This window comes from Zingiber officinale, chromosome 2A (assembly GCF_018446385.1).
Source record: "Zingiber officinale cultivar Zhangliang chromosome 2A, Zo_v1.1, whole genome shotgun sequence".
Classification (NCBI taxonomy): Eukaryota; Viridiplantae; Streptophyta; class Magnoliopsida; order Zingiberales; family Zingiberaceae; genus Zingiber; species Zingiber officinale.
The window spans coordinates 105,819,289-105,844,342 of NC_055988.1; the positions used below are offsets into that span (position 1 = coordinate 105,819,289).

At 36.3% G+C, this 25,054-nt stretch overlaps 4 protein-coding genes across 5 annotated transcripts; 3 read left to right on the forward strand and 1 right to left on the reverse strand.

Moving 5' to 3' along the window:
• Positions 1-953: 953 nt before the first annotated feature.
• On the forward strand, positions 954-9,724 carry LOC122041861 (protein transport protein sec24-like). The gene is made up of 14 exons (XM_042601716.1): positions 954-1,331; positions 1,401-1,466; positions 3,895-3,948; positions 4,071-4,243; positions 4,324-4,513; positions 4,646-4,791; positions 4,860-5,014; positions 5,146-5,227; positions 5,316-5,431; positions 7,088-7,183; positions 7,615-7,738; positions 8,185-8,459; positions 8,928-9,142; positions 9,246-9,724. Exons 1-14 carry the CDS (start codon positions 1,004-1,006, stop codon positions 9,449-9,451), a joined length of 2,226 nt encoding a protein of 741 aa, XP_042457650.1. The 5' UTR covers positions 954-1,003; the 3' UTR covers positions 9,452-9,724.
• A 758-nt stretch (positions 9,725-10,482) lies between these two features.
• Positions 10,483-13,050, reverse strand: LOC122039856 (uncharacterized protein At2g27730, mitochondrial-like). Its single transcript, XM_042599278.1, has 3 exons — positions 12,790-13,050; positions 12,619-12,702; positions 10,483-10,708 (listed from the first exon to the last, which is right to left on the reverse strand). Exons 1-3 carry the CDS (start codon positions 12,949-12,951, stop codon positions 10,688-10,690), a joined length of 267 nt encoding a protein of 88 aa, XP_042455212.1. The 5' UTR covers positions 12,952-13,050; the 3' UTR covers positions 10,483-10,687.
• Positions 13,051-14,846: 1,796 nt separating this feature from the next.
• LOC122041862 (kinesin-like protein KIN-5C) lies at positions 14,847-21,672 on the forward strand. Of its 2 annotated transcripts, XM_042601717.1 has the most exons (23): positions 14,847-14,982; positions 15,161-15,290; positions 16,070-16,228; positions 16,684-17,033; positions 17,113-17,251; positions 17,381-17,478; positions 17,571-17,727; positions 17,935-18,004; positions 18,084-18,160; positions 18,422-18,475; positions 18,572-18,652; positions 18,720-18,831; positions 18,899-18,985; positions 19,088-19,263; positions 19,349-19,510; positions 19,596-19,703; positions 19,783-19,941; positions 20,018-20,101; positions 20,188-20,393; positions 20,508-20,609; positions 20,677-20,786; positions 20,852-21,003; positions 21,136-21,672. In XM_042601717.1, the coding sequence occupies exons 1-23, from the start codon at positions 14,921-14,923 to the stop codon at positions 21,325-21,327; spliced, it is 3,027 nt and encodes a 1,008-aa protein (XP_042457651.1). In that variant the 5' UTR covers positions 14,847-14,920; the 3' UTR covers positions 21,328-21,672. The 2 variants fall into 2 exon arrangements, with proteins under 2 accessions (XP_042457651.1, XP_042457652.1); XM_042601718.1 differs by lacking the exons at positions 14,847-14,982; positions 15,161-15,290; positions 16,070-16,228 and adding an exon at positions 16,376-16,530 and having other exon boundaries at positions 21,136-21,670.
• A 1,548-nt stretch (positions 21,673-23,220) lies between these two features.
• Positions 23,221-24,212, forward strand: LOC122039857 (casparian strip membrane protein 2-like). Its single transcript, XM_042599279.1, has 2 exons — positions 23,221-23,601; positions 23,678-24,212. The coding sequence occupies exons 1-2, from the start codon at positions 23,270-23,272 to the stop codon at positions 24,021-24,023; spliced, it is 678 nt and encodes a 225-aa protein (XP_042455213.1). The 5' UTR covers positions 23,221-23,269; the 3' UTR covers positions 24,024-24,212.
• Positions 24,213-25,054: the final 842 nt, after the last annotated feature.

Here is a 25,054-nt window from a genome sequence, read left to right on the forward strand (position 1 = left end):
GAAATACTCTTATATCAAATTATTTGCCCTAGGGTTTAGCTGAGTTGATCACGATAGAATTGCTAAATCAAGAGTTGATCCTCGATGAAATCAGGAGAAATATTCTCTCATATGCTGACCTGCTCAGTTTCTTAATTTATTTCTTTATAAATAATTATAGGATTGATCGTGTGGAGTGTTCAGAGTCAATGACCTACAAAATTAATATATAATTTTTTATGAGCAAATGAAATTGGAGAAAAAGAAGTTCATAAGAAAAGTACAGTTAGAACAGTAGCCAGAAACAAAAAGAAAAAAAATGATTACTCTCATCTTAAGCTCCCTTACAATCCGTCCTCAAATAATGTGAAAAAAAAAATTATAGGATCAATATATAGTCAATCATCAAGTGACTACTAGCTAGGGGTGAGAGGAATTTTTTCTCAAAAGTATATGTCCATCGAAAAATGATCCATATCCTATTATAATAAAACTCACCTTTTAACCACACGAGTGGGGATAGAATCATGACGCCCCCAAGGCAGGGTTGAGCTGGTTAGTGAGGACAGAATTACTATTATGGAGCAAAAGTTTGAATCTTGGCAAAGCTGAGAAAAAAAACTCTCTCCGTACTGGTCAAATATAATTTTTTGATTTACCTCTTCACAAATAATCATGGGACCGTTAAGATAACAGATTTTATCTTTTACTAACATGGGGATAGAACTATGACAATAAAGACTTGACAAGCGATTTCTCAAACTCTAATTATCAAAGAAATCCTCCTCTAAGTAACTTAGATAATGATAAATAATAATTGGATAGTGAATAGTGAGTAGTATAGTGAAGAAGCAGTGAATAGTGAAGAAGTGCCTAAGTGTTCAACCCTCTAAAACCCCAATTTTATTGATATGAAAGTAATAGTGCCTAATTCAAAATATAATTATTAATAATTAAAGTGTGTGCGTGTTTTTCATTTCCCAATCTGTAAATTGCAGATCGTTTCGCCGAAGCATCGGCGGCCATGGCGATGCGGGCGACCGTGTCCCGATTCCCGGCGGATGACAAGACTCTGGAGGCCTCCGGCCTCCCTTGGGGCGTCACCGTGACGCCCTTCGCCCCCGCCGACGAGCGCGGCGACACCCCCCTCTACGGTTCCGGCGGCCACCTGCTCCCTCGCTGCGAAAACTGCTGGGGCTACCTCAGTGCTCTCTGCGAGATCGAGCGGTGGGGCTGGACATGCGCGCTCTGCGGCTCCTTCATCGGCCTCGACTCCGCCACCCTCGACCGCTACACCCAACCCCAGGACTGCCCGGAGTTGTCATCTTCCTTCATCGACCTCGAGCTCCCAGGTGATCGACTTCGTGACCGTTTTGAGGTTTATCGGTCTGATCTGACTGAGTAAAGGATTTTACTTGCAGCGGAGGGATCTGGTGACGGGGAGATGCAGACTCGACCTGTCTATGTCGCAGCGGTGGATTTATCTTGTAAATTATAGAAATTTGCAACCTTTTTTTTTCAGTATTCGTTCTTGTTCTGTTCACTTTCTCTAGGTTTCTTGCAATGCCGATTGAATAGTGCATTTAGTTTGGTGTTGCTTATGTGCTCTCTAGCGCAGTTTAGGCATTCTATGGCTAGATGGGACTAGTAGAAATAGAGATTTTCCATATGGTCAATCATGCTTTATTGTCCAAAACAAGTCCAAAGTAGATCAATATAGTCTTTGATGGGGGTGTTCTATCCCTCAATGTAAAGGTTCAGTCATTTTAGGATGAAATAGACTTTGCTTTTGCTACTACATGATATTAGAGTCTCAACTTGTGCTTCAGTCTAAACTCTAAGTGTGAATATACAAGATACGCTTAAAGCCTTAGTCCACACCTTTGAACCGAACATTGGTTATATATATATAGGTTGGTTAATGTTCGTGAACAATTTATCAATAAATTTATTTATAATGTAAAATTTAATTGTAAAGTCATTTCTTAATTTTTTTATTCAAATACATAAAAATATAGTAATTTATAAAATTTTATCATCCTAGACTATTCATAATATCTTAAATAAAGAAATAATATAGTGTTCATATATTAGATAAATTTTTAACATAAATTATAAGTACGACAATGATATTAGTTGAGCTCGATAAAAAGCTTGAGCTTGGCTGGAAAGTTCAATAAGATTTTTAATAAACAAGTTTGAACAAGTTCCATAAGAGAGTAAACAAACTTGAACACACTTAAGCTTGATTCATCTCTGTTTGTTTACACCCCTAGTGAGCTTATGGCTAAAGTTTACATGGTGAATTATTTTCTTTTATGGAAAATGTGAGGTTTGTTTTGACTCAGAATGTCTCTTTCTTACCTCAAGATAATTCTAAGCTGCATTTTTTATTATATTGTAAAATTTTCCCTTTTTAATTGGTAATGTTTGTCTTTTGATGGTTTTATAAAACTTGTTCAATGGAATAAGCAAATTAAATCTATTATCAAGGAAGAAATGGATTGTGCATATTTTAAATTTTCTCGTGGACATATACTTCATGAAATACACTTGCTTTATCTTTCTCTGTGGGATAAGATAAAGGTAGACAAAAGAGAAAGACTTTCTCCAGTCTCGGTTCTGTTGTTCAAATGGCCTAGTTGAATCACTAAAGTTCAAATAAAACATTGGAGCGACAACCGTCAGCTAAGATATGCAATTCTGTGCCTTTGCAGTTTCTTCCTTGCTCGAGGAGATTGCTTACTTCTTTTGCTGGCTTGATTGTTTACTATAGAACAGCTTTCGAAATGTGCACAGTAGCTCTATGTCAATCATGGTAGCTGCATCACTGATTTCTCCCGGACAACTAATTATTACCTGGGAAGACTATGATCATATCTGTCATAAATGATTCTTTTCTGCTTCTAGTTGGTAGATTAATCTGACCCAAATGCTAAACTCTTAGTGTAGATACTGAATCCACTAGAGACCTATGTAGTGTGTCTAAGTGTAGAATCATAAATTCTGCATATAATTCTTCATATTGGTTGACATTCTTGCTCCAGCCTATGCTACTTGGATTTGGATACTACTATCTGACATAAGTGTTGATCCAAGTATTTGACATTGTTATTTTTGAAAATTTTCACATGATCAGTAGGGAATATTGAGAGCATGCTCAAAGTGTCAGTGTTTGAATTTGTACTGAGAGGGCAGATGAAGAGTCCAAATATTGTAGGCGAAGTGTAGTGGTGGTGCTATTTCAGAAAGGAAGATGAGGCAAAGTGGAAGTTATTGGTATTTTCCAATAGTCCACTGCTTTGAAGCTATCTTGTGCCACTCCACAAGAAGAGGCAATGCTATCTTGTGTCGGTGTGCTTTCGGAATGGTGGTAGCACAAGAGGAAATGAGGATGAAAAGGGATTAAGGAGAGAAAATCAGAGAAAAAGTATTATATTTGGCACAGCAGAGGAATTGATTTATATTGTTTACTTTTAAATTGCAATAATTGCAAATTGCCTTCATCCGCCACTAATTCTGCAAGTACCAGAAAAGAGAAATAAGGTGATTATGTCTAGAAGTTACCCTTTTAATGGAATAGTTGCAACATCACAATAAGAGAAATGTCGAGCTCAAACTTGATACTGAATTTTGGATATCACTCTTCATATTGGTTGCCTTCAAGCAAATATTTCATCCGTTATTTATTGAGGTTTTCTTTGCTTAGTTAGAACCTTTGTTTTGTGTGCACCTGTTCAGTTCTTGCATTCATTTTGTCAGGCATTTCTAAGGCTTCTAAGATCATAATAATGATTAGTGATTTAGTGATACTCATTTGTTTGTCTGTTCAACTATTTTCCTTATGTTATGTTTTTATTGGTGCTATTGGGCCCATGTACTGAATCCCAATCTCCCTTGACACCCTAATCGCAGCTTCTGAAGAATTTCTAGAACTTGTCAAAAGTGCACTCCTGGCAGCTCTTGAAGGTAATGGTTGGTTGGAACTAAAGATTCTTCTTAGAACTTTACTTCATCTTCTATACTGATATAGCTGCATCTTGTCTTTTACTGATGTAGTCTCCTTTTTCTTCTACTCTTATTTTTTACAGCTTTGGTACCAGGATCATTGTTTGGTCTGGTTACATTCAGCCACAAGATTGGCTTATATGATGTTCAAGGTCCAATAGCAGTCGTTAAAAACATTTTTATTCCACCTGATTTGGAGGACAGATTGCCTGTTGATCTTGAAGATGTCATGCCACTGCTTTCGTTTCTAGCTCCTGTATGGTAACCCTTGACAATAACCAATTGTTAGCTCAGTTTATGTTTCCCATAATCAAATGTTTTTTTTTATGTAAGTAGGTAGAAACATGCAAGGATCGTATTGCTGCAGCTCTTGAGACACTAAAGCCTACAACTTCCTGGGAGAGAACAACTGCTGCAGGGCAAGGGCATAATGATGGTGTATTACTAGGTGGCCGTGGGTTTGGGGTAGCCATGACAGCTCTCATTGATTACCTAAGTTCAGAATATGGGAGTACATTTGCACTGGGTATAACTGTAGAAGACTTTTCAAAGTTCCCTTATTTTTTCTATTTGCTGCTGAATTAATTTCTAGAAAATCATTTTCTTCTATGCTTAGATTTGTTAGCTATCTTATCTGTGGAATCTATCTTCCTAACAGCCAGGGTATTTGCATTCATGTCTGGCCCTCCTGATTACGGATCTGGACAGTTAGATACAAGACGTTATGGGGAACAGTATGCTAGCAAGAGGGAAGATGCTGACCTTGCTTTGCTCTCTGAGCAGACACCATTCTACAAAGATCTGGTATTGTCATCTAGATGAACAGCTTCATGATGAACTTTTTGACATGTAAATGCTGACCATTATCACAGGCTGCTGTTGCTGTTCAAGCTGGTGTTTGTGTTGATATTTTTGCTATCACTGATGAATACACAGATTTGGCTTCTCTCAAGTATTTGAGTATTGAAAGTGGTGGCTCATTATTTCTTTATTCTAACATGGATGATTCTACTCTTCCACAAGACATGTGAGTTTAGAGATGAATATTAAGAATCCATTTGAGTTTATGGATCATTACTAGATTTAAAAAATAAATTATTTGATGAATTATTTCTCTTATTCTAGATTTATTGACTATTAACCCTAATACTTGGACAGGTATCGTATGTTGAGTCGCCCTTATGCATTTGGTTGCATATTAAGATTGAGGACATCTTCTGACTTCAAACTTGGATACTCTGTATGCAGCATCACTTCTATTTGTACTTCTTGTTGATGTTATATATAAGTCTTTTCAACTTGCCCTTAGTTCTTTTTATTTCTTGCAGTATGGACATTTTTTTCCAGATCCACAATATGAAAATGTTCAACATATCATCTACTGTGATTCTTTTGCCACATATGCATATGACTTCGAGTTTGCAAATTCTAATGGTTTCTTCAGGTAAAATATTCTTTGTAGAAGGCATGTTATTGTTGGCTCCATTGGCCTATCTAGCTATTTTTAATTATGCTTGAAAGTTTAATGTCACAGGACAGAGTTGAGGGTCAATGTAGATGTGGAGAGTTGGGAACTGATAAAAAAGGTTGTAAATATTTAGGGAATAGAAGATAAAACAAAGATGATATTGGTTAAGTGATGTGGATATATTGAAACATGCTCCATAGATTCAAGTTAGACAAGTGGAAGGAACTAGAAGAAAAGGGAGAGAAGAAATCTTTGCTAAATATAATTCAAAAGTTATAAAAAATCTAGGCATTTGTCAATGACATGTGGTCTTAGATTCTCAAGGGAAGAATGAGTATATAGTAGGCTCCAAATTTGTATAGCCACTGTTTAGTCTCAGCTCAATGAACATGGTAGTACACATATGCAAGAAGGTATATACCATGTGCTTGGAAAGACTGCCACATCTCTCTTCAGGATCCTGCAATTTCGTTGTTCAGTTTTCAAGATTTGGTTCATACTTAATCACTTAAAAAACTACAGTTTGATATACAGAAAAGTGAATCCATGCAACTTCATACGTCTGTTAAAGGATATTCTGTAAGTTATGTACGTTAAACAATCAAAAGGTCAGAAGGAAAGCATATAAAAATTAGCATGTGCACATAAATTGAGTGTCATCTTTTTACCATCGACCATCATCACTATTATCACCTTTTAGTTTCTGAGATATTACAATGATTGTACCATTATGGCACTTTAAGATGAATGTGTATATGATCATGATTATAAGTTTTTAACTACATATCTACCACGTCCTCCATATTTCAGATCCAAAGTAGTATGTACTCAAATAATAACTTGTAGACCATAAAGCACATGTTTGCTATGACCTTACTTGATAATTAAAATGCAATTATCTCCTAACAACCAAATGGTGTGTAGCTGTTTACTCCCTCTGTAGCCTATAAAAATTGTAATTCTGTGATGGTGTAGACTGGATTTCACCATGGCCTCCATGTTTCAAATCCAAAGTAGTCTGTACTCAACTAATAACTTGTAGATCATAAAACGTGTGTTTGACATGATCTTCTTACCTGATAATTAAGATGCAACTATATATCTCCTCACTACCAAATGGTGTGTGGCTGTGTACTCCCACCTAGCCTATAAGAATTGTATTTATGTGATAGTGTAGACTGCAGTTCTGTTTATTAAATAAAAATAGCTAGCACAATACTTGTTGCAGTATCAAAATTCTCATCTTTCGTTGTAGTCATCCTTTAGAAATAGCCTTCCTTCCAATTCTACAGAGCTTCATTCTGTAATATTAGAGCTTAAATTGGGAAGTGCATTTGGTGACACATTATTTATCTAACAGCTTGGTGATATACGTTGAGAATAGGGAAATGGAACAGAAATAGGACAATCTGGATTTGTTTAGAAATGACCATAGCATGAAAGGTTGGAGTTCCTCAACATGGAGGGGATCACAATTGTTAGTTCTTCTATTGAGAAAATTAGAATGATAATCTTCATAAAATTATGTAGAAAAGAAGCTTTGCAGATGTGATTGTGTCAGTAATCTTCCAAGAAGCGGGTATTATGAGTGTTTAACATAGAGCGATTGATATTATGAGTGTTGCTTTGCAGGTATACAGAACCTCCAGTTCTCCAGTTGGCATTTCAGTACAGTATTGTTGTTCCTCAGGAGGATACTGACACTTCTGAGTCGAATTCTGCTAGAAGGTGTGTATATATGCATTTCTGACAGTATTAAATTTAGATTCTTGAGATGTACACAACTCAAGTATGGGATATTGACTTGCATCCATCTTGTTCCTTAAAGTATGATGATCAAGTGATTTTCCAAAGCACTGTCCCTGATTTCTCTATAGATTATAAATTTTGGAATTTTCAGATGCTCGGAATGCATATTTTTTCTATTTGTTCTAAAATTTTAATGTTCAGTATGATCCAGTGTATATTTCTCCTATCAAGTATTATGGAGGATATCATTTTGGAGGACCATGATTTTCTTGGAACATTTTAGTTTCTTATTGGCATAGTTGAGCCTATTCCTTGTTCTCTATTCTAGTACAATACAATCATAGTCACTTGTTTGTTGCTTTTCTCCATCGCTTGGTTTGGGTAACTTAATCCTTTGTGTTTATATATAGCTCAAAGTTTTGTGTCAAGAGACGACTACGGATAAGGACACTGCAATATAGTTCTGCTTCAAACATGAATGAACTTTATGACAGTGTTGATCCAGAAGCAACACTCTCCATCCTTGTTCATAAGGTAATATTTGTGACGTAGAATGCATTTTCTTATGAAACTTCTTGTTAACTTTTGGTTCTACATTTCAATGTCAATTTCCAAGGCTCTTACATTGTTGGAAGAGAATGATGATGACAAATTGCCGACTAAAGTTTGATTTTTTGCCACTTAGTCCTGCACTTTCATGCAAGATTGTATTAGTAGAAGTTGAAGTTCCATGTTTAGTTTGTCCAATAGTCAGTTCTTGGTTCAAAAGATCTGAGTTAAAACTTTGTAAGTATTTATAGTAAAAAAAAGTCATTTCAATTAGTTCCTTATCAAACCAGTCTCACTTGCTCTGATTTTCGGTCAATCGTTTTCCTTAATACTCGAGTTTCAGTTTTTACCTGTAATTGCTGTCCCTCTCTAGATATATTAGAAAAAACATGCTGTAATTTCATATTTCTTCCGCATTCATTGTCTTTCAGGTGATTTTAGCTTCCTTAAAGGAAGGTGTCAGAGAAGGAAGGTTGTTGCTCCATGATTGGCTGGTCATTCTTACTGCTCAATACAATGATGCACATGGACTTGTACAAAGCGGTGCGGTGAATGAAACTTCACGCGTTGATGTTGCTTTCTCACAATGTCCACAATTACAGTCCATGCCTCGACTAATCTTTGCCTTGTTAAGGAATCCTCTTCTCCGCTTACATGAGGAAGGCATTCACCCAGATTTTCGTATATACTTGCAATGCCTTTTTAGGTGAGTTTTTTTATTGGACCAATTAGGTCCTTGTAGCACAAATAGTGGTTAAGTTGGCAATCAGACAAATGCCAAAACTAGCATCAAGTTAATACCAGTGGGCTTCCTTTTTCTTAGGTAAATTTCTTAACTTAAAACTACCTATAATGACCAAAGATACTATCGAATGGCTTAGTAAATGGTAATTATTTGACGTTTAATTTTGAAATGATGTATTGACAAATTTTCAACCAGAAAATATCCATCTGGACATGTTTAGTGCACTTCCTTGAAGTAAGATACTATTGGAATATATTGTTTTGCTCAACAAATTGAAGATCTAAGAATCAGGTTACTCAAATTTGGAAACATGAAAAGGCCTGGGATAAATGCTAAACTATTTAGAAATCTAGGTTAATGTCGTTGGGGTGTATTGTTAGAATCAGGTTTCTTCCAAAGTACTCGGTTTAACTGAATTGCTTGTTGCAGTGCTCTGGAGCCAATTTCCCTTCAGCTTGCTATATATCCATTGCTTGCTTCCTACAGTACACCAGACAATTTGGCATACCCTCGCCATTCATTAAGTCGTGGAGCTCTCCTCGCAAGCGGAAGCCCGATCTTTCTCTTGGATGCCTTCACTAATTTAATTGTATACTATAGCCCTTCAGCTGATCTTTCACTTCCTTTTCCTCCTCCGCATGATTGTAAGTTATCTTCTGCTCTGTTGCACTTTGTTACATGAAACTGGAAGCTTGGTTTCTGTCATTTTGCAGTGTTAAAAAGGGTCTGAAATATTCCATTTTCTAGGTCTTCTGAGGACAACCATCAATAAATTAAAACAGGAAAGGTGCATCACGCCAAAGCTTACCTTTATACGCGGGGCGGAGGATGATGCCTCGGTATTCGAGAGATATCTCATCGAAGAGCAAAATGTTGATGGTTTCTCCAGTCTCATGGGGTTTGATTCCTTTCTGGAGGAGATCTCCCAGGGAGTGGTAGAGTTCCTCAAGTAGAAAAGAGATAGATTATTAAGCGGCAGTTTTTGAGAGTGAATGCTATCCGAAATTTGCGTCGGTCAAGGTTATCAACTCAGAATGCTGAAGTAATTGACATTGTTTTCTTTGTTTGCATGTTGTAATCAAGTTGGATATGTTTTTTTTTTTTTTTTTTTGATTGCAGCTGCATATCGAATGTTAGCGAGGCGTTCTTTGCGTAGTGTATAGAAAAGAACCAACTGACTGGCCCATTGATTAATCAAATTAGTTTGTCCTCTGATTTCATTTTAACTTTGTTTTATATTCGATATTTGCTCAAAAAAGTTGACGAAGGTGTTGCAAAGTTGGTAACCGATCCGATGTTTGTGAAGGTAAATTGGAACTCAAAATCTTAAAAAGGAAAACATAAGGTTTATATTGTCATATCGCATTCTTGTTGGAGAAATGAACAATGATAACCAATAATATAGATGGTGAGGAACATTAATATTATTATTTATTTAGTCAACATACATTCATCTAAAATATATTATTTTCCAAGCTCTTTTAAACTGGATAATATGTATATGTAAGTGTGATTTATTTTTAGCAATTGAATTTAGATTAAGTTTTAACTTAAACTATCTATGGGAATTCATAAAAATTTACACATTAGATATAGCAAGGGCGGAGCTACATTTATAACTATCCGGACGGTAGCTTGGGAGCTCAATGGGATGAAAATAAGATTTTTGTGGGAGGAAGAAAAAAAGTATCGGAGAGAGGAGGCTAGCCTGGCATGACAACGTCGGACGAAGGAGGCTAGCCCGGGATAACAGTATCAGCACAGTGCTCATGGCCCACAACTTGAGTAATCATCTGGATTGGCTCCGACATTGAGAGTATCCAGTATTCGAATTCGACTCAACTTTGTGTGTGTGTGTGTGTGTGTGTGTGTGTGTGTGTTTGTGATGCAGTTTCCGTAGTAGCCATGAACCATAAACGAAACTTACCAAGGCAACCTACATTGCTGATGAATTACTGGAGGAAGTGAGTAGAACACAATGCGCTTTTCCTTCAAGTTTCAACATGCTGCGTAGTCAAAATGTCACACATGATTATCCTTTTTTTTAATCATCCACAGTTCCCGGGACAGATCGGCAATAAGGGGAGTTTTAAACCGTGTGGCTTATTCATATCATCGATTTGACCTACAAGGATCAAAGTTGTTCAAGAGACATTACAACGAGACCAGACTGAAGAAGCATAGCGGCATCAGTTCTTGTCATGGGATTTCTGCAAAGTAAAAACCAGACGATGTTTAGAGAGGGTAATGCCGAGTGCTGGGCTAGTAAAATAGAGCACGCTAAAGTGAAAAGGAAAAGTTAAATGCAAATGCTTCTTCTTCAAGTAGTGTAGATTTTATGTTATGAAAAATAATCATATGGTAATTTTTATTATTTTTTGGTAATCTAAATGTCCTGGCTGCGCTTGATTAAATTCTAGACGGCCTTCCTCCTAGTCAGCCTACTGGATAAATCCAAATAACAACTTATGCACACTTAGGCTTTATTGACGAAAGTTTATTGTTTCAAGAGGTATATGATCCTTTTGGTGATCTTTACGGTATCATATAGATATAAATTAAATGCTAAAAAAATATAATTTTGTTTATTTATCTATTTTACAGCTGATGGATTTTCTAAAATATAAAAATGATTGCAATACAGATTTTCTCTCAGACAACATTTTGAAATGGCTATTCCGAGATAAATTAGTTCATATTTTCACTTATTTACACTAAAATGCAAAATTGCCTCACTTATTGTTAGAGAAAATGATTTGTGTTCACTATAATATTTATCTCAAGGAATACAGCAAGAGAAGAAAGTACAACAGTTCAGTGATATAGCCATTTTGATATTGGCATTGTCCAGAATGAAGATGATCCATTTATAAATTGGTGAAATGTTATTAAGGTCAGGAATCCATTGCTTGATGAAGCAAGAATTCCACCATGACCACCTTAATTCCTAACTCAATAGATTAAAGAAGTGCAAGCTAGAAGAGATAGTGGTGAGGAAGATAATCATGATGCAACTTTTGACCAAGAATTTCTACCAGAATCTAGACCCAAACATTCTCAAACATTCAACCCTAAATAGAACCAAAGGTCATGAATAAATAAAAAAGAATTCTAGCAAAGGGAGATTCCAAATCTATTCTAAAAAACTAGGTGACAAGCAAAATGACAAATTAATGATTGGTTATAATCCATTCCATGCAACGACTAAGTAAAAAGTTAGTGAGAATGGAAAAACACAACTACTTACTCATATTGCAATGTACAAAAAGTTTTAAATGAAGATATCAACATTGATAAAAGTACAACTATTGATAGAGGCAATTATAATGAGGAAGGTTACACTCATGTAACCTAGGATTGTGATCATGGCACTAGATCTATGAAGCGACAGTATCAACAAATTCGATGCAGGGGTGATAAACCAACTAAAGCTCATTATTATCAAAATATATAGAGTTTAAATAAGATTGATTCCGACCAAGATTCATTATACCCTCATACTTCTTATCATAGCTTTGATGAATCACACACTAATCTTTGAGTTTAGGGATATATGTGTATCCTTATACTGTGTCTATTCTTACAGTTTCTATCTAACTCCAGAATTGATAACTAAGCCAGTTATAATTGCTAGAACAACTGAATAAACAACAGATTTTTAGTGATGATATTCAGATTATAGAAAATTGAAAAAAAAAAAAATTTGGTCTTGTTGGTGGTTTAGTGAGTTTAGTTGCATTGACATTAGCAACTATAAACAATAAGGTGCAACAGAGTTGTCTCTACATAATCCTAATTTTGATCTGCTTATAGTTATAGCTTAGTTCAGTAACTGGATCCATTATGTGAGCAAGGAGCAGGTTGCCTAATCGTGAAGAATAACAAACAAAATTCGGAAAAAGGTCTAACATAAAATTTTATCCCCATGTCAGATGGTTCTAAGGAAATTAGAATACGAAGGTTTGGTCATGCTATGCTCTTTCATCCAACGAATACAGTCTACCTCAAATCTAGCAAACACCAGAACTTTATAGAATCAAATATATATCAGACAAGTATGAACAACCAAAATCATATAGCGACTGAAATAAGATGTGGCTAAATATCTCAATTAATATACCTTCTCACTATTCTCCTTCTCGCCATCGGCTTTCTCTTTCTCCCGCTGCTTCTTCAGTTTCTCCATCCTTTCTCTCTCCATTTTCTACACAGATCAAACCATAGAAGCCCCAAAACGACAAAGATCCACACCGATAGAAGCAGATAGGAAGACGAAAGGTTTTACAGAGACCTGGATGTAGATGTTCTCCGCGGCTTTCTCCTCCTCGCTGAGAATCTTACCCTTCCCATCGCTAAATAGTCGTGCGCTCCTCAATGCGGCGGACTCCCTCGCCACCGTCACCGGAGATCTGGAGAAGCGATAAAGCGCTTCGAGCGCGGACCTCATCGCCATCTCTGATTCGGTTGCAAGCTCCGGTTCTATTCCAACCCTCTTTGAACAGACAACGACGGCGACTGAGTTTGCCCGCTAGGAAACGAACCGATTCCTTCTTTAGGAGAAGCAACTCCCCGAAAATTATCGGGTTACGGATCCGGTTCAGATTCGAGTACTGAATTTGTCTACTGCCAGATACCGTTAAGGATCCACCGTTTTTTTTTCTTTTTTTTTTTCAATAATATAAAAGTTTTAGTCAATATCTACTCTTCTTTTGTTTTTTTTTTACCACATCAAAATGATGTTAATTGATTTCAATATTTTTAAATATAAAATATATTAATTAAAAATAAAAATTTTAACTTAAATATTTAATAAATAAAATATTAAATTAATAAATTAATGAGATAATTTTATTAAATTTAATTAAGTTTATTTAGATTATTCCTATTAAAGTTTGATTGAAATTAAGGATAGTCTGTACAAGATCTCAGGAAAAAAATTTATATGTAATTTTATCCTGTTTTACAAAAGATTATTTTTGAGATTCAATAATATGATCTCCAGATTACGTGATAATAATTTTATAATTACGAGAGTTTATGTGACGTAGAGGGTATGAGGCTCCTCAGACTTATGAGGTATTGTTTGAGTTGGAGTTGGTGATAGAATATGATGGCAAAAGATGATTACGTTCGCTTCTAGTATTCCTGTCAATCCGTCCTAAGGCCAATACGGATGAGATAAATCACGAGTGACTACTAGCATTTGGAATAGTGACTGGTGCATGAGGGAAGTATTTACCTTGACTATGTTGAAATTTAAACCCCATACCTCATGATGATAGTACCTCATGCACTAGTCATTACACCGTCCCGAGAGGACAAGTTGGTGATAGAACATGCGTAGATGGAGGAGTGCCTCCTCTTCTAGGCCCTCGATGCTGTGGTCGATCTAGGTAGTAAATTTGGAAGTGTCGCTCCAATTTTAATGGTTGATTAAGCATGATCCATTAATAGCATTGGCTAGCGGTGTGTGTCGGGTGGCAAACACTAACATCTTTATACTTCCTTAATCTTTACAATGTTGTTGCCCCAATTTAAGAGGGTAAAAAAATGCATATTATCCGTCAATTTGATTCGAAAAAAATTAAGTTTAGATAGAGTTGAGACTGAGTCTTTGGATTGATTTTTTTGGGATCGAGTTTGGATTGAGTTAGATTCGAGTTGACCTAAATTTAGGATTTAGAATTTTTTTAGATTAAATTAAATTTTATTTTAAAAATTAAGATATTTTATGTACATGAATGCACAATGTAATATAAGAATAATGAAATATTAAGATAAATTAGGTTTTTTTTCTAGGTGAAGGGGATTATTCAAGTTATCCGGGTACATATTCAGATTTTAAATTTTTAGATTGAGTTTGAATTCGGGTTCTAATTGAATTCGGATCTAATTTTTTTTATAATCAATTTTCAATCCTATCCGAACCCACCAAATCAATCTGAATTAACACCTTTGCTCTGAATACACTTCCATTTGCATTCGGTAAAAATTAATTTTAAATTTTATTAATGGATTAATTTAGTAAAATGTAATATGTATCATATAAAATAATTATCACTATATTTAAAATTTATATTAATATAATGAAAAGATATAATTGTGATTCTAATATACATCAAGGTAATTAAAAATAGTTTAAAAAAAATAGACATCGCTTAAGTATTTTAATGAGATATGCCTTTTTAGCTAATTGTCCATATTATTTTATTCGTATCTGTTCTATTAAATTAGGTCACTACCACCATTCGATCATCTTACTCTCTTAGATCCTACGGCGGATACAGCTCGAGCACCACAATTTCAAACGCTATATCATATCCCGCCCGTAAAACCATTCCCATCCTCCCACTGCGAAGAAACCCTGCTTCTTCGCTCTCGTCGCCATTGACAGGTCTTTCGAGGTCGCCTCCACACCAAGCATGGCGTCCTTTCGCCACGAGAAAGAAAAGGCTGTAAATGTGCAGGTCCTACTCCGCTGCAGGTACGGGAAATATCCTCTCCCCTTTCTTCCCCCACCACCTATTTAGGGCTAGGGTTCCCTTTTCTGAGCGATCTGGAACTCTTCTTATGGAGGAGTTCTGTGCCTCTCTGAACTCCATGATTTCCTACGTCGATTGGTTAGCGATCTCGTTCTCACTGTTTCTTTGATCCGGTTGAAGGCCGTTCAGCGAGGATGAGCTGCGAAGCAACGCGCCGAAAGTTGTAACATGCAATGATTATAACAGGGAGGTATCCATCACACAGACCATCGTTGGGAAGCAGATAGATCGTGTGTTCACGTTTGACAAGGTTTGACTTTTGTGAGATCGTTATGAAAATAAGTCATTTTTCGCAGATATCCTACACCAAATTGATCTGTGATTGATAATTAGCGAATAAGGGTTATACAATTTTCATAGATGTCTGCGTTAGTATGGATTGGAAACTAAATCGTCACTAGTCTTGCTTAAGCAGTGCTTGCAGTCAAGGCTGATGTCTGTAATCAAATGTGTTAATTACCTTAGAAGTTGCTGCCTAGGTCCTGGGTTTGAAACCCAGAGTCATAGATGCAAGGCTTGCTTCCATATATTAAAGTAAAGGCAACTATTATGTAGTAGATCTTCCAACATCTGGTGTTATTAGTTTAAGGAGTGAAATGATGACTGTTGAGCTATTGGATGGCAGCATGCATGCCCACTATGCACGATCCTTTTTGTTATTTTTATCAATAATGGTTATATTTTAATTTGCAACTTCAAAATTTTTCCCTTTTTAGTGTGCAGTCTCCAAGTTTTATTGTTGATTCAAACTTGTTGGTTGTTATGAGTACTTGAGTGGACTCCTTTTCTTTGCATTCTAAGTCTTCATAGTTGCAAGGTATGCCTTTGTTAATACCATTACTCCATAGAAGTAAACGCCTGTAGTGATCACTGATCAATTAGTCGAACATGTTTGGTGTTGTGGTAAAAAAATGCTATTTCTTTTTCTCAAAGTACATTTTTAGTTTGTGCTCCACAAAATTATGATTCTTCTTTGTCTCGAGGTATGACATAATTTAATTCATTGGAGTAGACTATTTGTTTCAATAGGTATTTGGTCCTAAAGCAAGGCAAAAGGACTTATATGATCAAGCTGTAGTTCCTATTGTGAGAGAAGTACTGGAAGGTTTTAATTGCACTATTTTTGCGTATGGACAAACTGGTACCGGAAAGACCTACACAATGGAAGGTGAATGCAGAAAGGCCAAAGTATGTTTCTTTCTGAGTAAATTCTATTGGCATACAAAGTATGCACTCATAGTTATGTCTGTTGATTTGAACATTTTAGACATTTCATAGTTATATGAGTTAGAATTGCAACATTTTAGATAGTAGACTATTTGTTTCAATAGGTATTTGGTCCTAAAGCAAGGCAAAAGGACTTATATGATCAAGCTGTAGTTCCTATTGTGAGAGAAGTACTGGAAGGTTTTAATTGCACTATTTTTGCGTATGGACAAACTGGTACCGGAAAGACCTACACAATGGAAGGTGAATGCAGAAAGGCCAAAGTATGTTTCTTTCTGAGTAAATTCTATTGGCATACAAAGTATGCACTCATAGTTATGTCTGTTGATTTGAACATTTTAGACATTTCATAGTTATATGAGTTAGAATTGCAACATTTTAGATGATTAATTTGAATGCAAATTCCTAATTTTCAGAGTGGACCAAAAGGCCAGTTGCCCGCTGATGCAGGAGTCATTCCTAGAGCTGTAAAACAAATTTTTGATACATTGGAGAGTCAAAATGCTGAATACAGCGTGAAAGTCACATTCTTGGAATTATATAATGAGGAAATCACTGATTTGCTTGCTCTTGAAGAACTGTCCAAGACCACTTTAGAGGATAGACAAAAAAAGACTTTGCCTCTGATGGAAGATGGCAAGGGTGGTGTTCTAGTAAGAGGACTAGAGGAGGAAATAGTAACGAATGCTGATGAAATCTTTTCTCTCCTAGAAAGAGGTTCTGCTAAAAGGCGCACAGCTGAAACATTATTAAATAAGCAATCAAGGTCAGAATTTACAAATCAATCAAATTTATTTTTCTTTTAGCTTCTTTCTAAAATTTATTTTGTTTGTTTTAATTTTCAGTCGGTCACACTCTCTCTTTTCCATTACCATTCACATTAAAGAGGCCACTCCAGAGGGTGAAGAACTGATCAAATGTGGAAAGCTAAATCTTGTTGACCTTGCTGGATCAGAAAATATTTCACGGTCAGGAGCTAGGGAGGTACATTCTATTTACTTTTTTTTTATATATTTTTCTTCGTTTGTGGCTGGAAAAGTGATGTGTTCCATAACCCATTACCTGTTCATTTCTAATGACACAATTTTGTTTATCTTTCCTTTTTGGTGAAAGGGCCGTGCAAGGGAAGCAGGAGAAATTAACAAAAGTTTGCTTACTCTGGGTCGCGTTATTACTGCTTTGGTAGAACATCTTGGACATATTCCCTATAGGTTTGGCCTTCAACTAGCCTATTCATTCAAACATTATGTTGTTTGTCTATCCACCTTCAGTTTGTTTGACAAGTTGCATTTTGGATGTACAGGGACAGTAAACTCACACGGTTACTTCGTGACTCCTTAGGTGGAAGGACTAAGACATGCATAATAGCTACTGTTTCACCGTCTGTACATTGTCTGGAGGAAACTCTAAGTACATTAGATTATGCTCACCGAGCAAAGAGCATAAAAAATAAGCCTGAGGTGATTTATTTATTCCATTTTATTGTTTACCAAGAATATGAATTATTTAACTTTGAATGTTTAGCCAACCTCAAACTATACCAGAGTTCTCCATTTTCCAAAGTTTTACTTAAAAGATATAGAACATAATTGATAATCATGTATATTTTGTGAGTGTCATACACATTCAGGTGTGGCTTATGAATTCTTTTGGTTTGATGATCACAGGTTAACCAAAAACTCATGAAATCAACATTAATAAAAGATCTATATGGTGAAATTGATCGACTTAAAGCAGGTAAATTTCTGGTTGTTGCCCTGCAACAGGTTGTGTGGCCTATTTCTCGATGAATAAACTAATGACTTTCACATTTTAGAGGTATATGCAACTCGTGAGAAAGTTGGTGTTTATATACCAAAGGAAAGATATTACCAAGAGGAGAGTGAAAGAAAGGTATATTATTTTACTGTGTTTTTTTTTTAAAGAAAATTGTTATTGGCCATTTGCGTATTATTATTTGATTTAAGCATAAGCGACATGCCTAACAAAATGACTTTACTAATGCTTAATGGAGAGGTAATGGGTACAGTTTTATTGAAATATGCCCTTTTACCATCCTTTTTTGTAACTGCTTATAGTTCATTACATAATTTGTTTCTCATTTTCAATAATTTTTCTTTGCTGATGTTTTTTTGTATATTTTCTTTTTCAAAGGCAATGACTGAACAAATTGAGCAAATGATTGTTCAGATAGAAACTAATGAAAAGGTGAGAACCATTGCATGTTTTACTAACATTGATATATGCAGCAATGGTGAATGATATTTATAATACCTATTCCACCTTTTGCCTGTTCTATACCAGAAACTTGAGGATATTCACGAAAAGTATAATGCTGAGGTCAATTGTTCTGCTGAGCTAAGTCGGAAACTTGAGGAAACAGAGGTGATTGGAGTAACTAATTTATGTGCTTTTTATTAATCTCTTGGTATTCATTCATTGTAATACTCAGAAAAGGCTAGAAGACATGGGCAACTTGTTAGTTATTGCAAAGGATGATGTTAAGCGGACTCAATATGCTCTCAAGGAGAAAGATTTTATAATCTCAGAGCAGAGAAAAGCTGGTGAGTTAAACTATGTATTTTTAAAAGAAACTATAAGCATGTGCTGATGCAGGTTAACGTAAGACAGAAAATGCATTGGCACATCAAGCTTCTGTTCTGAGATCTGATTTGGAGATATCTGTTCGTGATAATGGATTGCTACTTTCTAAGATAGGTCAGTTTTTTTGTACCTTCAAACTTATTAATAGATGATCGTTATCTATTTTTTGTTTTTTTCTTTGAGTTCATTTCTTTATCCTAAAACATAAAATTGCAGCTAGAGAAGACAAATTGCTCGTTGCCAACAGGTCTGTTGTAGAAAATTTCCAAGCTCAATTGGTTGCCAAGGTTGAATTACTTTGCAATACTATAGCTGTATCCATAAACCAACAAACTGAGTATCTTCAATCTATTGAGAAACTATGTCAGTCGTGCCTTAATTACAATGATAAGGTACTTATCTCTGGGAGCATGCTTACCTAGTACGAATTTGACAATGTTGGTACTTACCAATACAAATTAATGTTTGTTGACTTAGATGGCAGTAGAGCTAAAGAAGAAAGTTTTAGCTTCAAAATCATTGTTCAAATCACACATAGAGGCTATACAGAATGTAGTGCGTCTACATAAGGCTTCAAGTAATGACAGCCTAGAAGAGATGTCATCAATAATTTTTGCCAATTGTTGTTCTCTCAATCAAGTAAGCAGCTTGATAATCTTAATGGTAGAATAATCTATCTTCTATCTTTTGTTTGTTTCATTGATTTGTAGTACTCATGCATCAGTTATTAGCGCTGGGGGAAGGTGAATCGGATCAAACTTTGAGTGAACTTCAGAATCTATTGTTAGGACATCGAGGAGAGATTGCACATTTTACACAAGAGCTTCGGGAGGTTAGTAGATTTACTATCTAATATATTTTGATGGTCCTCTCAACAAATTAAGGAAAGCTTCTATCAAACAACTTTGCAGAGATTTAGCAATAGTTTAATCCATGTTAAAGAGGCCTCCCAGTTCATCCATGGGCTACTAGAAAAGTTTGGAGAAGAAATGAAGAAGCTTCAATGCCACTCAAGTCGGATGCATGAATCGTATTCGAATAGTATTCAAGAGTTCCAAAAGGAATATGAGGTATTATTCTTGAATTTATCAACCAATGCCGTACTATTCTTTATTAGGTAATCTTATTGATTATTTATGAAAGCAGGAACAATCAAGGATTGAACAAGAAAAACTTTTATCAGAGATAGCTGATTTAGTTTCCAATCGCATGCACCGTCAAAAAGAATTGGTTTGTCCAAATTATTGTCTTTGCAACTAACTATTGACAAAATCAATAAATTTCAAGCATAACCTGATAATCATATGCCTTTTCAGGTGGCTATGAAACTTGCCAGCCTGGGAGAAGCTGCTTTAGAGAACAAGGAAACTGTGGAAGAGTTCACAACAATGATGACTGTAGCAACCACTGACGCGAAGAGAAAGTGGGAAGAAATATACAAGCAGACAGAAAGCGATTTTAGGAATGGCTCCAGCTTTTCTGCTGCCAAACATTGTTGCATGGAAACTACACTCCAGCAATGGTCAGTAATATGAACTGTTGCTTGTTCTTCTTTCACATTTTGTGAATTTTCCCCCTTATTATTGTTGTTGTGGCACTGTTTTCTTACCATTTCCATCACCAACTAAATTCTTAGTGCAAGGGCTGTGGATGTGGCCTCTCAAAAGTGGAAGAAGACAACTGAATCTGTTTTAGAGTTGAACTCTAGACATGCAGTTGATATGGACGTGCACATTAAGTAAGCATCCTGTTCATGTTTATTGCCATTGTTTTTTTAGCCCTAGTCATTGTTTAACTTTTTGCAGGAGCGCTATTGAGGCCAACGAACAACATGATGTAGAGGTTGCTTCGGCACGAAATGCATCAGAGGATGCTGCAGAAGAAAGTAACACAGCCATCATTCAACACTATGATTGTAAGCGTTCTAACTTCTCCAATATATCGACAAACTCCTGTTTATTGCTTGATTGTCTTGTACAGCTGCATTGGAACACGAAAGGAAGCACACACTAGATGTCATCGTTGCAGTAGGATCTCATGCCACAGCCATAAGACAACTGGAGGAGGAGCATGCCGTACATGTCACAGATATCAACAAGCATGCACAAATCACTTTTCAAGATAATTACAAGGTAATCTAGCATGCTTCTCTGCTAAATCCTGCAAGATCTGAGTTTGAACCTGTCTGAATATTGTGCAAACTTGGTTAAATGGTAAATTTGAAAAAATGAAAAATAATTATCACTATTTCTCAACTATTTTAGGATTATGAACCTTCTGGGGAAAGTCCTGCAAGATCCGAGCTAGATGTGCCAAGTAGGGGATTGATTGAATCTCTGCGAGCAATGCCTGTGGATGCATTGTTGGATGAGTTCCGAGAAAATAATCCTTATGATTCATTTAGGGAGCCAAAACCATCTCTCATACCACGTTCACCACTTCTCCAGCGAAACTGAAAACCAAATTGTTTTCATGGATGAAGTTCTATCGCTGTGTAGAACCTTGCCGGCTCCCTGTCATGCACTGCTGTTCTTGTGTTTGTTGTGACAATGGCATTGGAAAACAAAACTTAGGTGCATGAGAGTATTGAGAGTTTGTGTTCGGAAGCAAATACGACTGTCACATGCCAAGAATTTGTTTGTTATTGTATAAAGGTGAGAGGTTTGACTACGGTCAAACTCGAGATGGGGAGTTCATTTAACGCCGCCCTGTTAATTTTTGAACAGTGTCATTTATCGATATAATATATCAAACATTGTCATAAGTGATGGTGATGCCTAGTGCTCGGGCTGACTGAATTAAAATGATGTATTGCTTTCCTTGATGGTAAATAGTTTAACTGATCTTTGACAAGTTAAATTCTCTCCGTTTGATCACAAGGCAGTTGACATGGCTAATAGCTTCGACAAACCAAACTTCACCTAATGTGTGTGATGGCTAATTACTTTGCTAGGAAAAGATATTTCATTCCCTGAACCTAACATACAATTAGAACATGTTTATCCACTGTAGAGGAGGATTAATCTGACTCTAGTTAGCCAATTTGTGAAGGAGAGCTTTGACAATGATAAAGTTGTGTTATTTTGTAGTCACAGGTTCAACTTGTAGAAAGTTTCTTGCAATGGAAGGTCAAACTGTACACAATAGATTCAACGATTCTTCTTCGACATTCTGTACTGGCAGAAATTTTATGCATCATATTGCCCTTTAATTAGCTAAACTATTTTGGAATGTATCTTCAGAGTATATGTAATGAGATGATTTAGCTGGAAAGGAAAAATTATAATTACATGATTTCATAGCAATGAATTAGGCAGGTCATGCTTCAAAAGCCTTGATAAGAAGAGTGAAGAAGAAATATATATTTTTTCTTTCTTAAATTTTGTTGGATTCAGGATTCAAGTTTTTTTTTTTTTAAAAAAATATATATAGCCCTATGATAGTTCTTGTGCTCTTAATTTCTTGTTAATCTCATTTTTGTTATAATTTTCTAGCGACCTATTTATTTACTTTTTTTTTTGGTTAATTTTCTAAAAAATTTATAAGTCACCACCGCTAAGATTGTGTCAGACTCGATATCCATTCTTATTCTGAGAAGTATTATTATTTTTTTTAATTTCATTTTTTTTTTCTTTTAGGTAAATGATGCATAAAAAAGCCAATATATAAAATATAAAAAGGTTTAATTTTATAAACCTAACTGACCTCCTTACTTTAATGCCTTTATATTTTGCAAGAAAATGTTTTAGGTTGGAACTTGCTAAAGATACAAGGAAAATCTGAATATCATTTTAATGGTTGAGATTTCTTTTCAAAGATTATAAATAAGGTTTTTTTAAAGCATTGAAGGCTAAATGCTTTTGTTCATCCTTTTGTCCTTTCAGATAACTAATCCTCTCTTTAGCTCCCAATTCCACTAATCCTCTCTTTAGCTACCAATCCCACATGGCTCACTCTGGTTGAGCACTTTCATTTATATTTTCATTTTGGCTCTCTTAAACTCAACGAAATTCCCTAGGAGCTCATAAAAAAGATAACTCGGCGGTACACGGAGTTTCAGTCAATAGTGTGTGGGAGTTGACGAGAAGACCTGCTCCATTGTGTGGATTTTTTTTCCCGGTAATAATAAATTTAAGAATTTGGCCATTTGAATGAACTTCACGGCCGGTCGAAAATTTTCATGGACCGAATCAGTCACCATGGTTCGGATTGAAAAAAAAAATAATATAGAGGACCTGCTCCATGGAGGCTTGACCTCACCTTCTCCACTACAACCATGGCAGTTCCCCTTGCAGCTTTCTCCTAAAAATGTATAAATGCTCAACTTCTGGACCAGCAATATCACACCCCTGACCTCCCTCCTCTTCATTAGCTACCTACTCCCACTTAGTTCCCAACATGAGCACCAGCGCCGATGCCGCCCCCGCCACCGTCATCCCCGTCGACGAACACCCTGCCTCCGACACCAGGGGCAAAGCTCCCGTGGCTACTGCACCCCCGCCTCCGCCTCCGCCGCCTCGCACCTTCCCTTTCTTCCTGAGGAACACCGCCAAGGGCGCCGCCGGGGGATGCCAGCGTGCCTTGGCGTTGCTCGACTTCGTGCTGCGGCTCTGCGGCATCGCCGCCACCCTCGTGGCCGCCGTCACCATGGGGACCACCAACGAGACGCTGCCCTTCGTCACCCAGCTTTTCCAATTTCGCGCCAACTTCACCGACCTTCCCGCGCTGTTGTCAGTCCCATAAATGGAAATGATTAAAAGAAACAAATTAAAACGTTAATCAATTCACGATCGGTTTAAATTGCAGGTTCTTTGTGATAGCGAACGGCATCGCCGCTGGCTACCTCGTGCTCTCCCTCCCCTTCTCTATCGCCGGCATCGTCCGCCCGCAGGCGACGTGCCCAAGGTTCTTCCTCTTTTTCTTCGACTCGGTGATGGTCGCCTTCACTTCCTCGGCGGCGTCGGCGGCGGCGGCGATCGTGTACTTGGCTCACAACGGCAGCTCCAGGGCCAACTGGGTGGCCATCTGCCTTCCTTTCGACGGCTTCTGCCAGCGCATCAGCGGGGCCGTCGTCGCCGCATTCATCGCCGTCGTCTTTTTCATGGTGTCGGTCCTCATCTCCGGCCTGCTACTGCGAAAAGCACGAATATAATTCGATCACCTCCGGTCGATCGGCTTAATTCGTTCTAAATTTCGTGCGTTTAAAATTCGTCGTCGTGTCGCGTGTGAGCAGCCGTTAGCAAACTGTGCTTAAATATCATCGTTCTAGCCGTTTAATGCTCTTGTACTTTACCGTTTCTATTTTCATGTCTTTATGAATGCGAAAAATTCGATCCTGCAAGATTCAAATTATTACAATTGAGACTTGAATATATATATATATATATATATATATATATATATATATATATATATATATATATATATATGTGGTATCAGAACCCTAAGAACCTATTCGGACTTTATATGATATCAGAACCTTAAGATCCTATTTGGATTTTTTATAAACAAGTTACAATTTTCAAATTCTTACTACAAGGCCGCTCTTGATTATTCCCAACAATTCACAAAATCTAAAGATATTGGCTATAGTAATTCTTTCTTAGTCAGTCAAGGAGACCAAATCCTATTACAACAGAACAACACTATTCTAGCACTACTTACTTCTCTACATTATAGACTTGCAGTTTTAGAAAATTAAATTCTTACTTTAAAAAATCACATACATAAAAATAATCAGAGAGAGGATCTAAAGCAAACACTAGAAAATATAAATAAAGACCTTGGTATGCTTTCCCTAGGAAAAACTATTACTAAACAACTACCTACTACTTAAAAGTTCCTAAAAATCCAAGATCTACCTTCTAATGGCTCTACAAATAAAAACGCAAGTTGAAAGTTTTTCTGGTTTATCATATGCACTAAGACCTAATAAGAACCTCTCTATGATACCCAGAAAATCTACAAATACTCAGGCTATATATCAATTAGAAGAACTTATAGATATAGACCAAAATCTAGACACATTCTCTAATGAACAATTAAATACACTAAACCCAAAACGCCTATATCATCAAGGTTCGTTATCCTTTTCTACTTCACTTTATAGACATCATAGAACCCAACTATTACACTTACTAGATGGAGTAGAAGAAAAATTTATCCTTATGAATGAAGAATTAG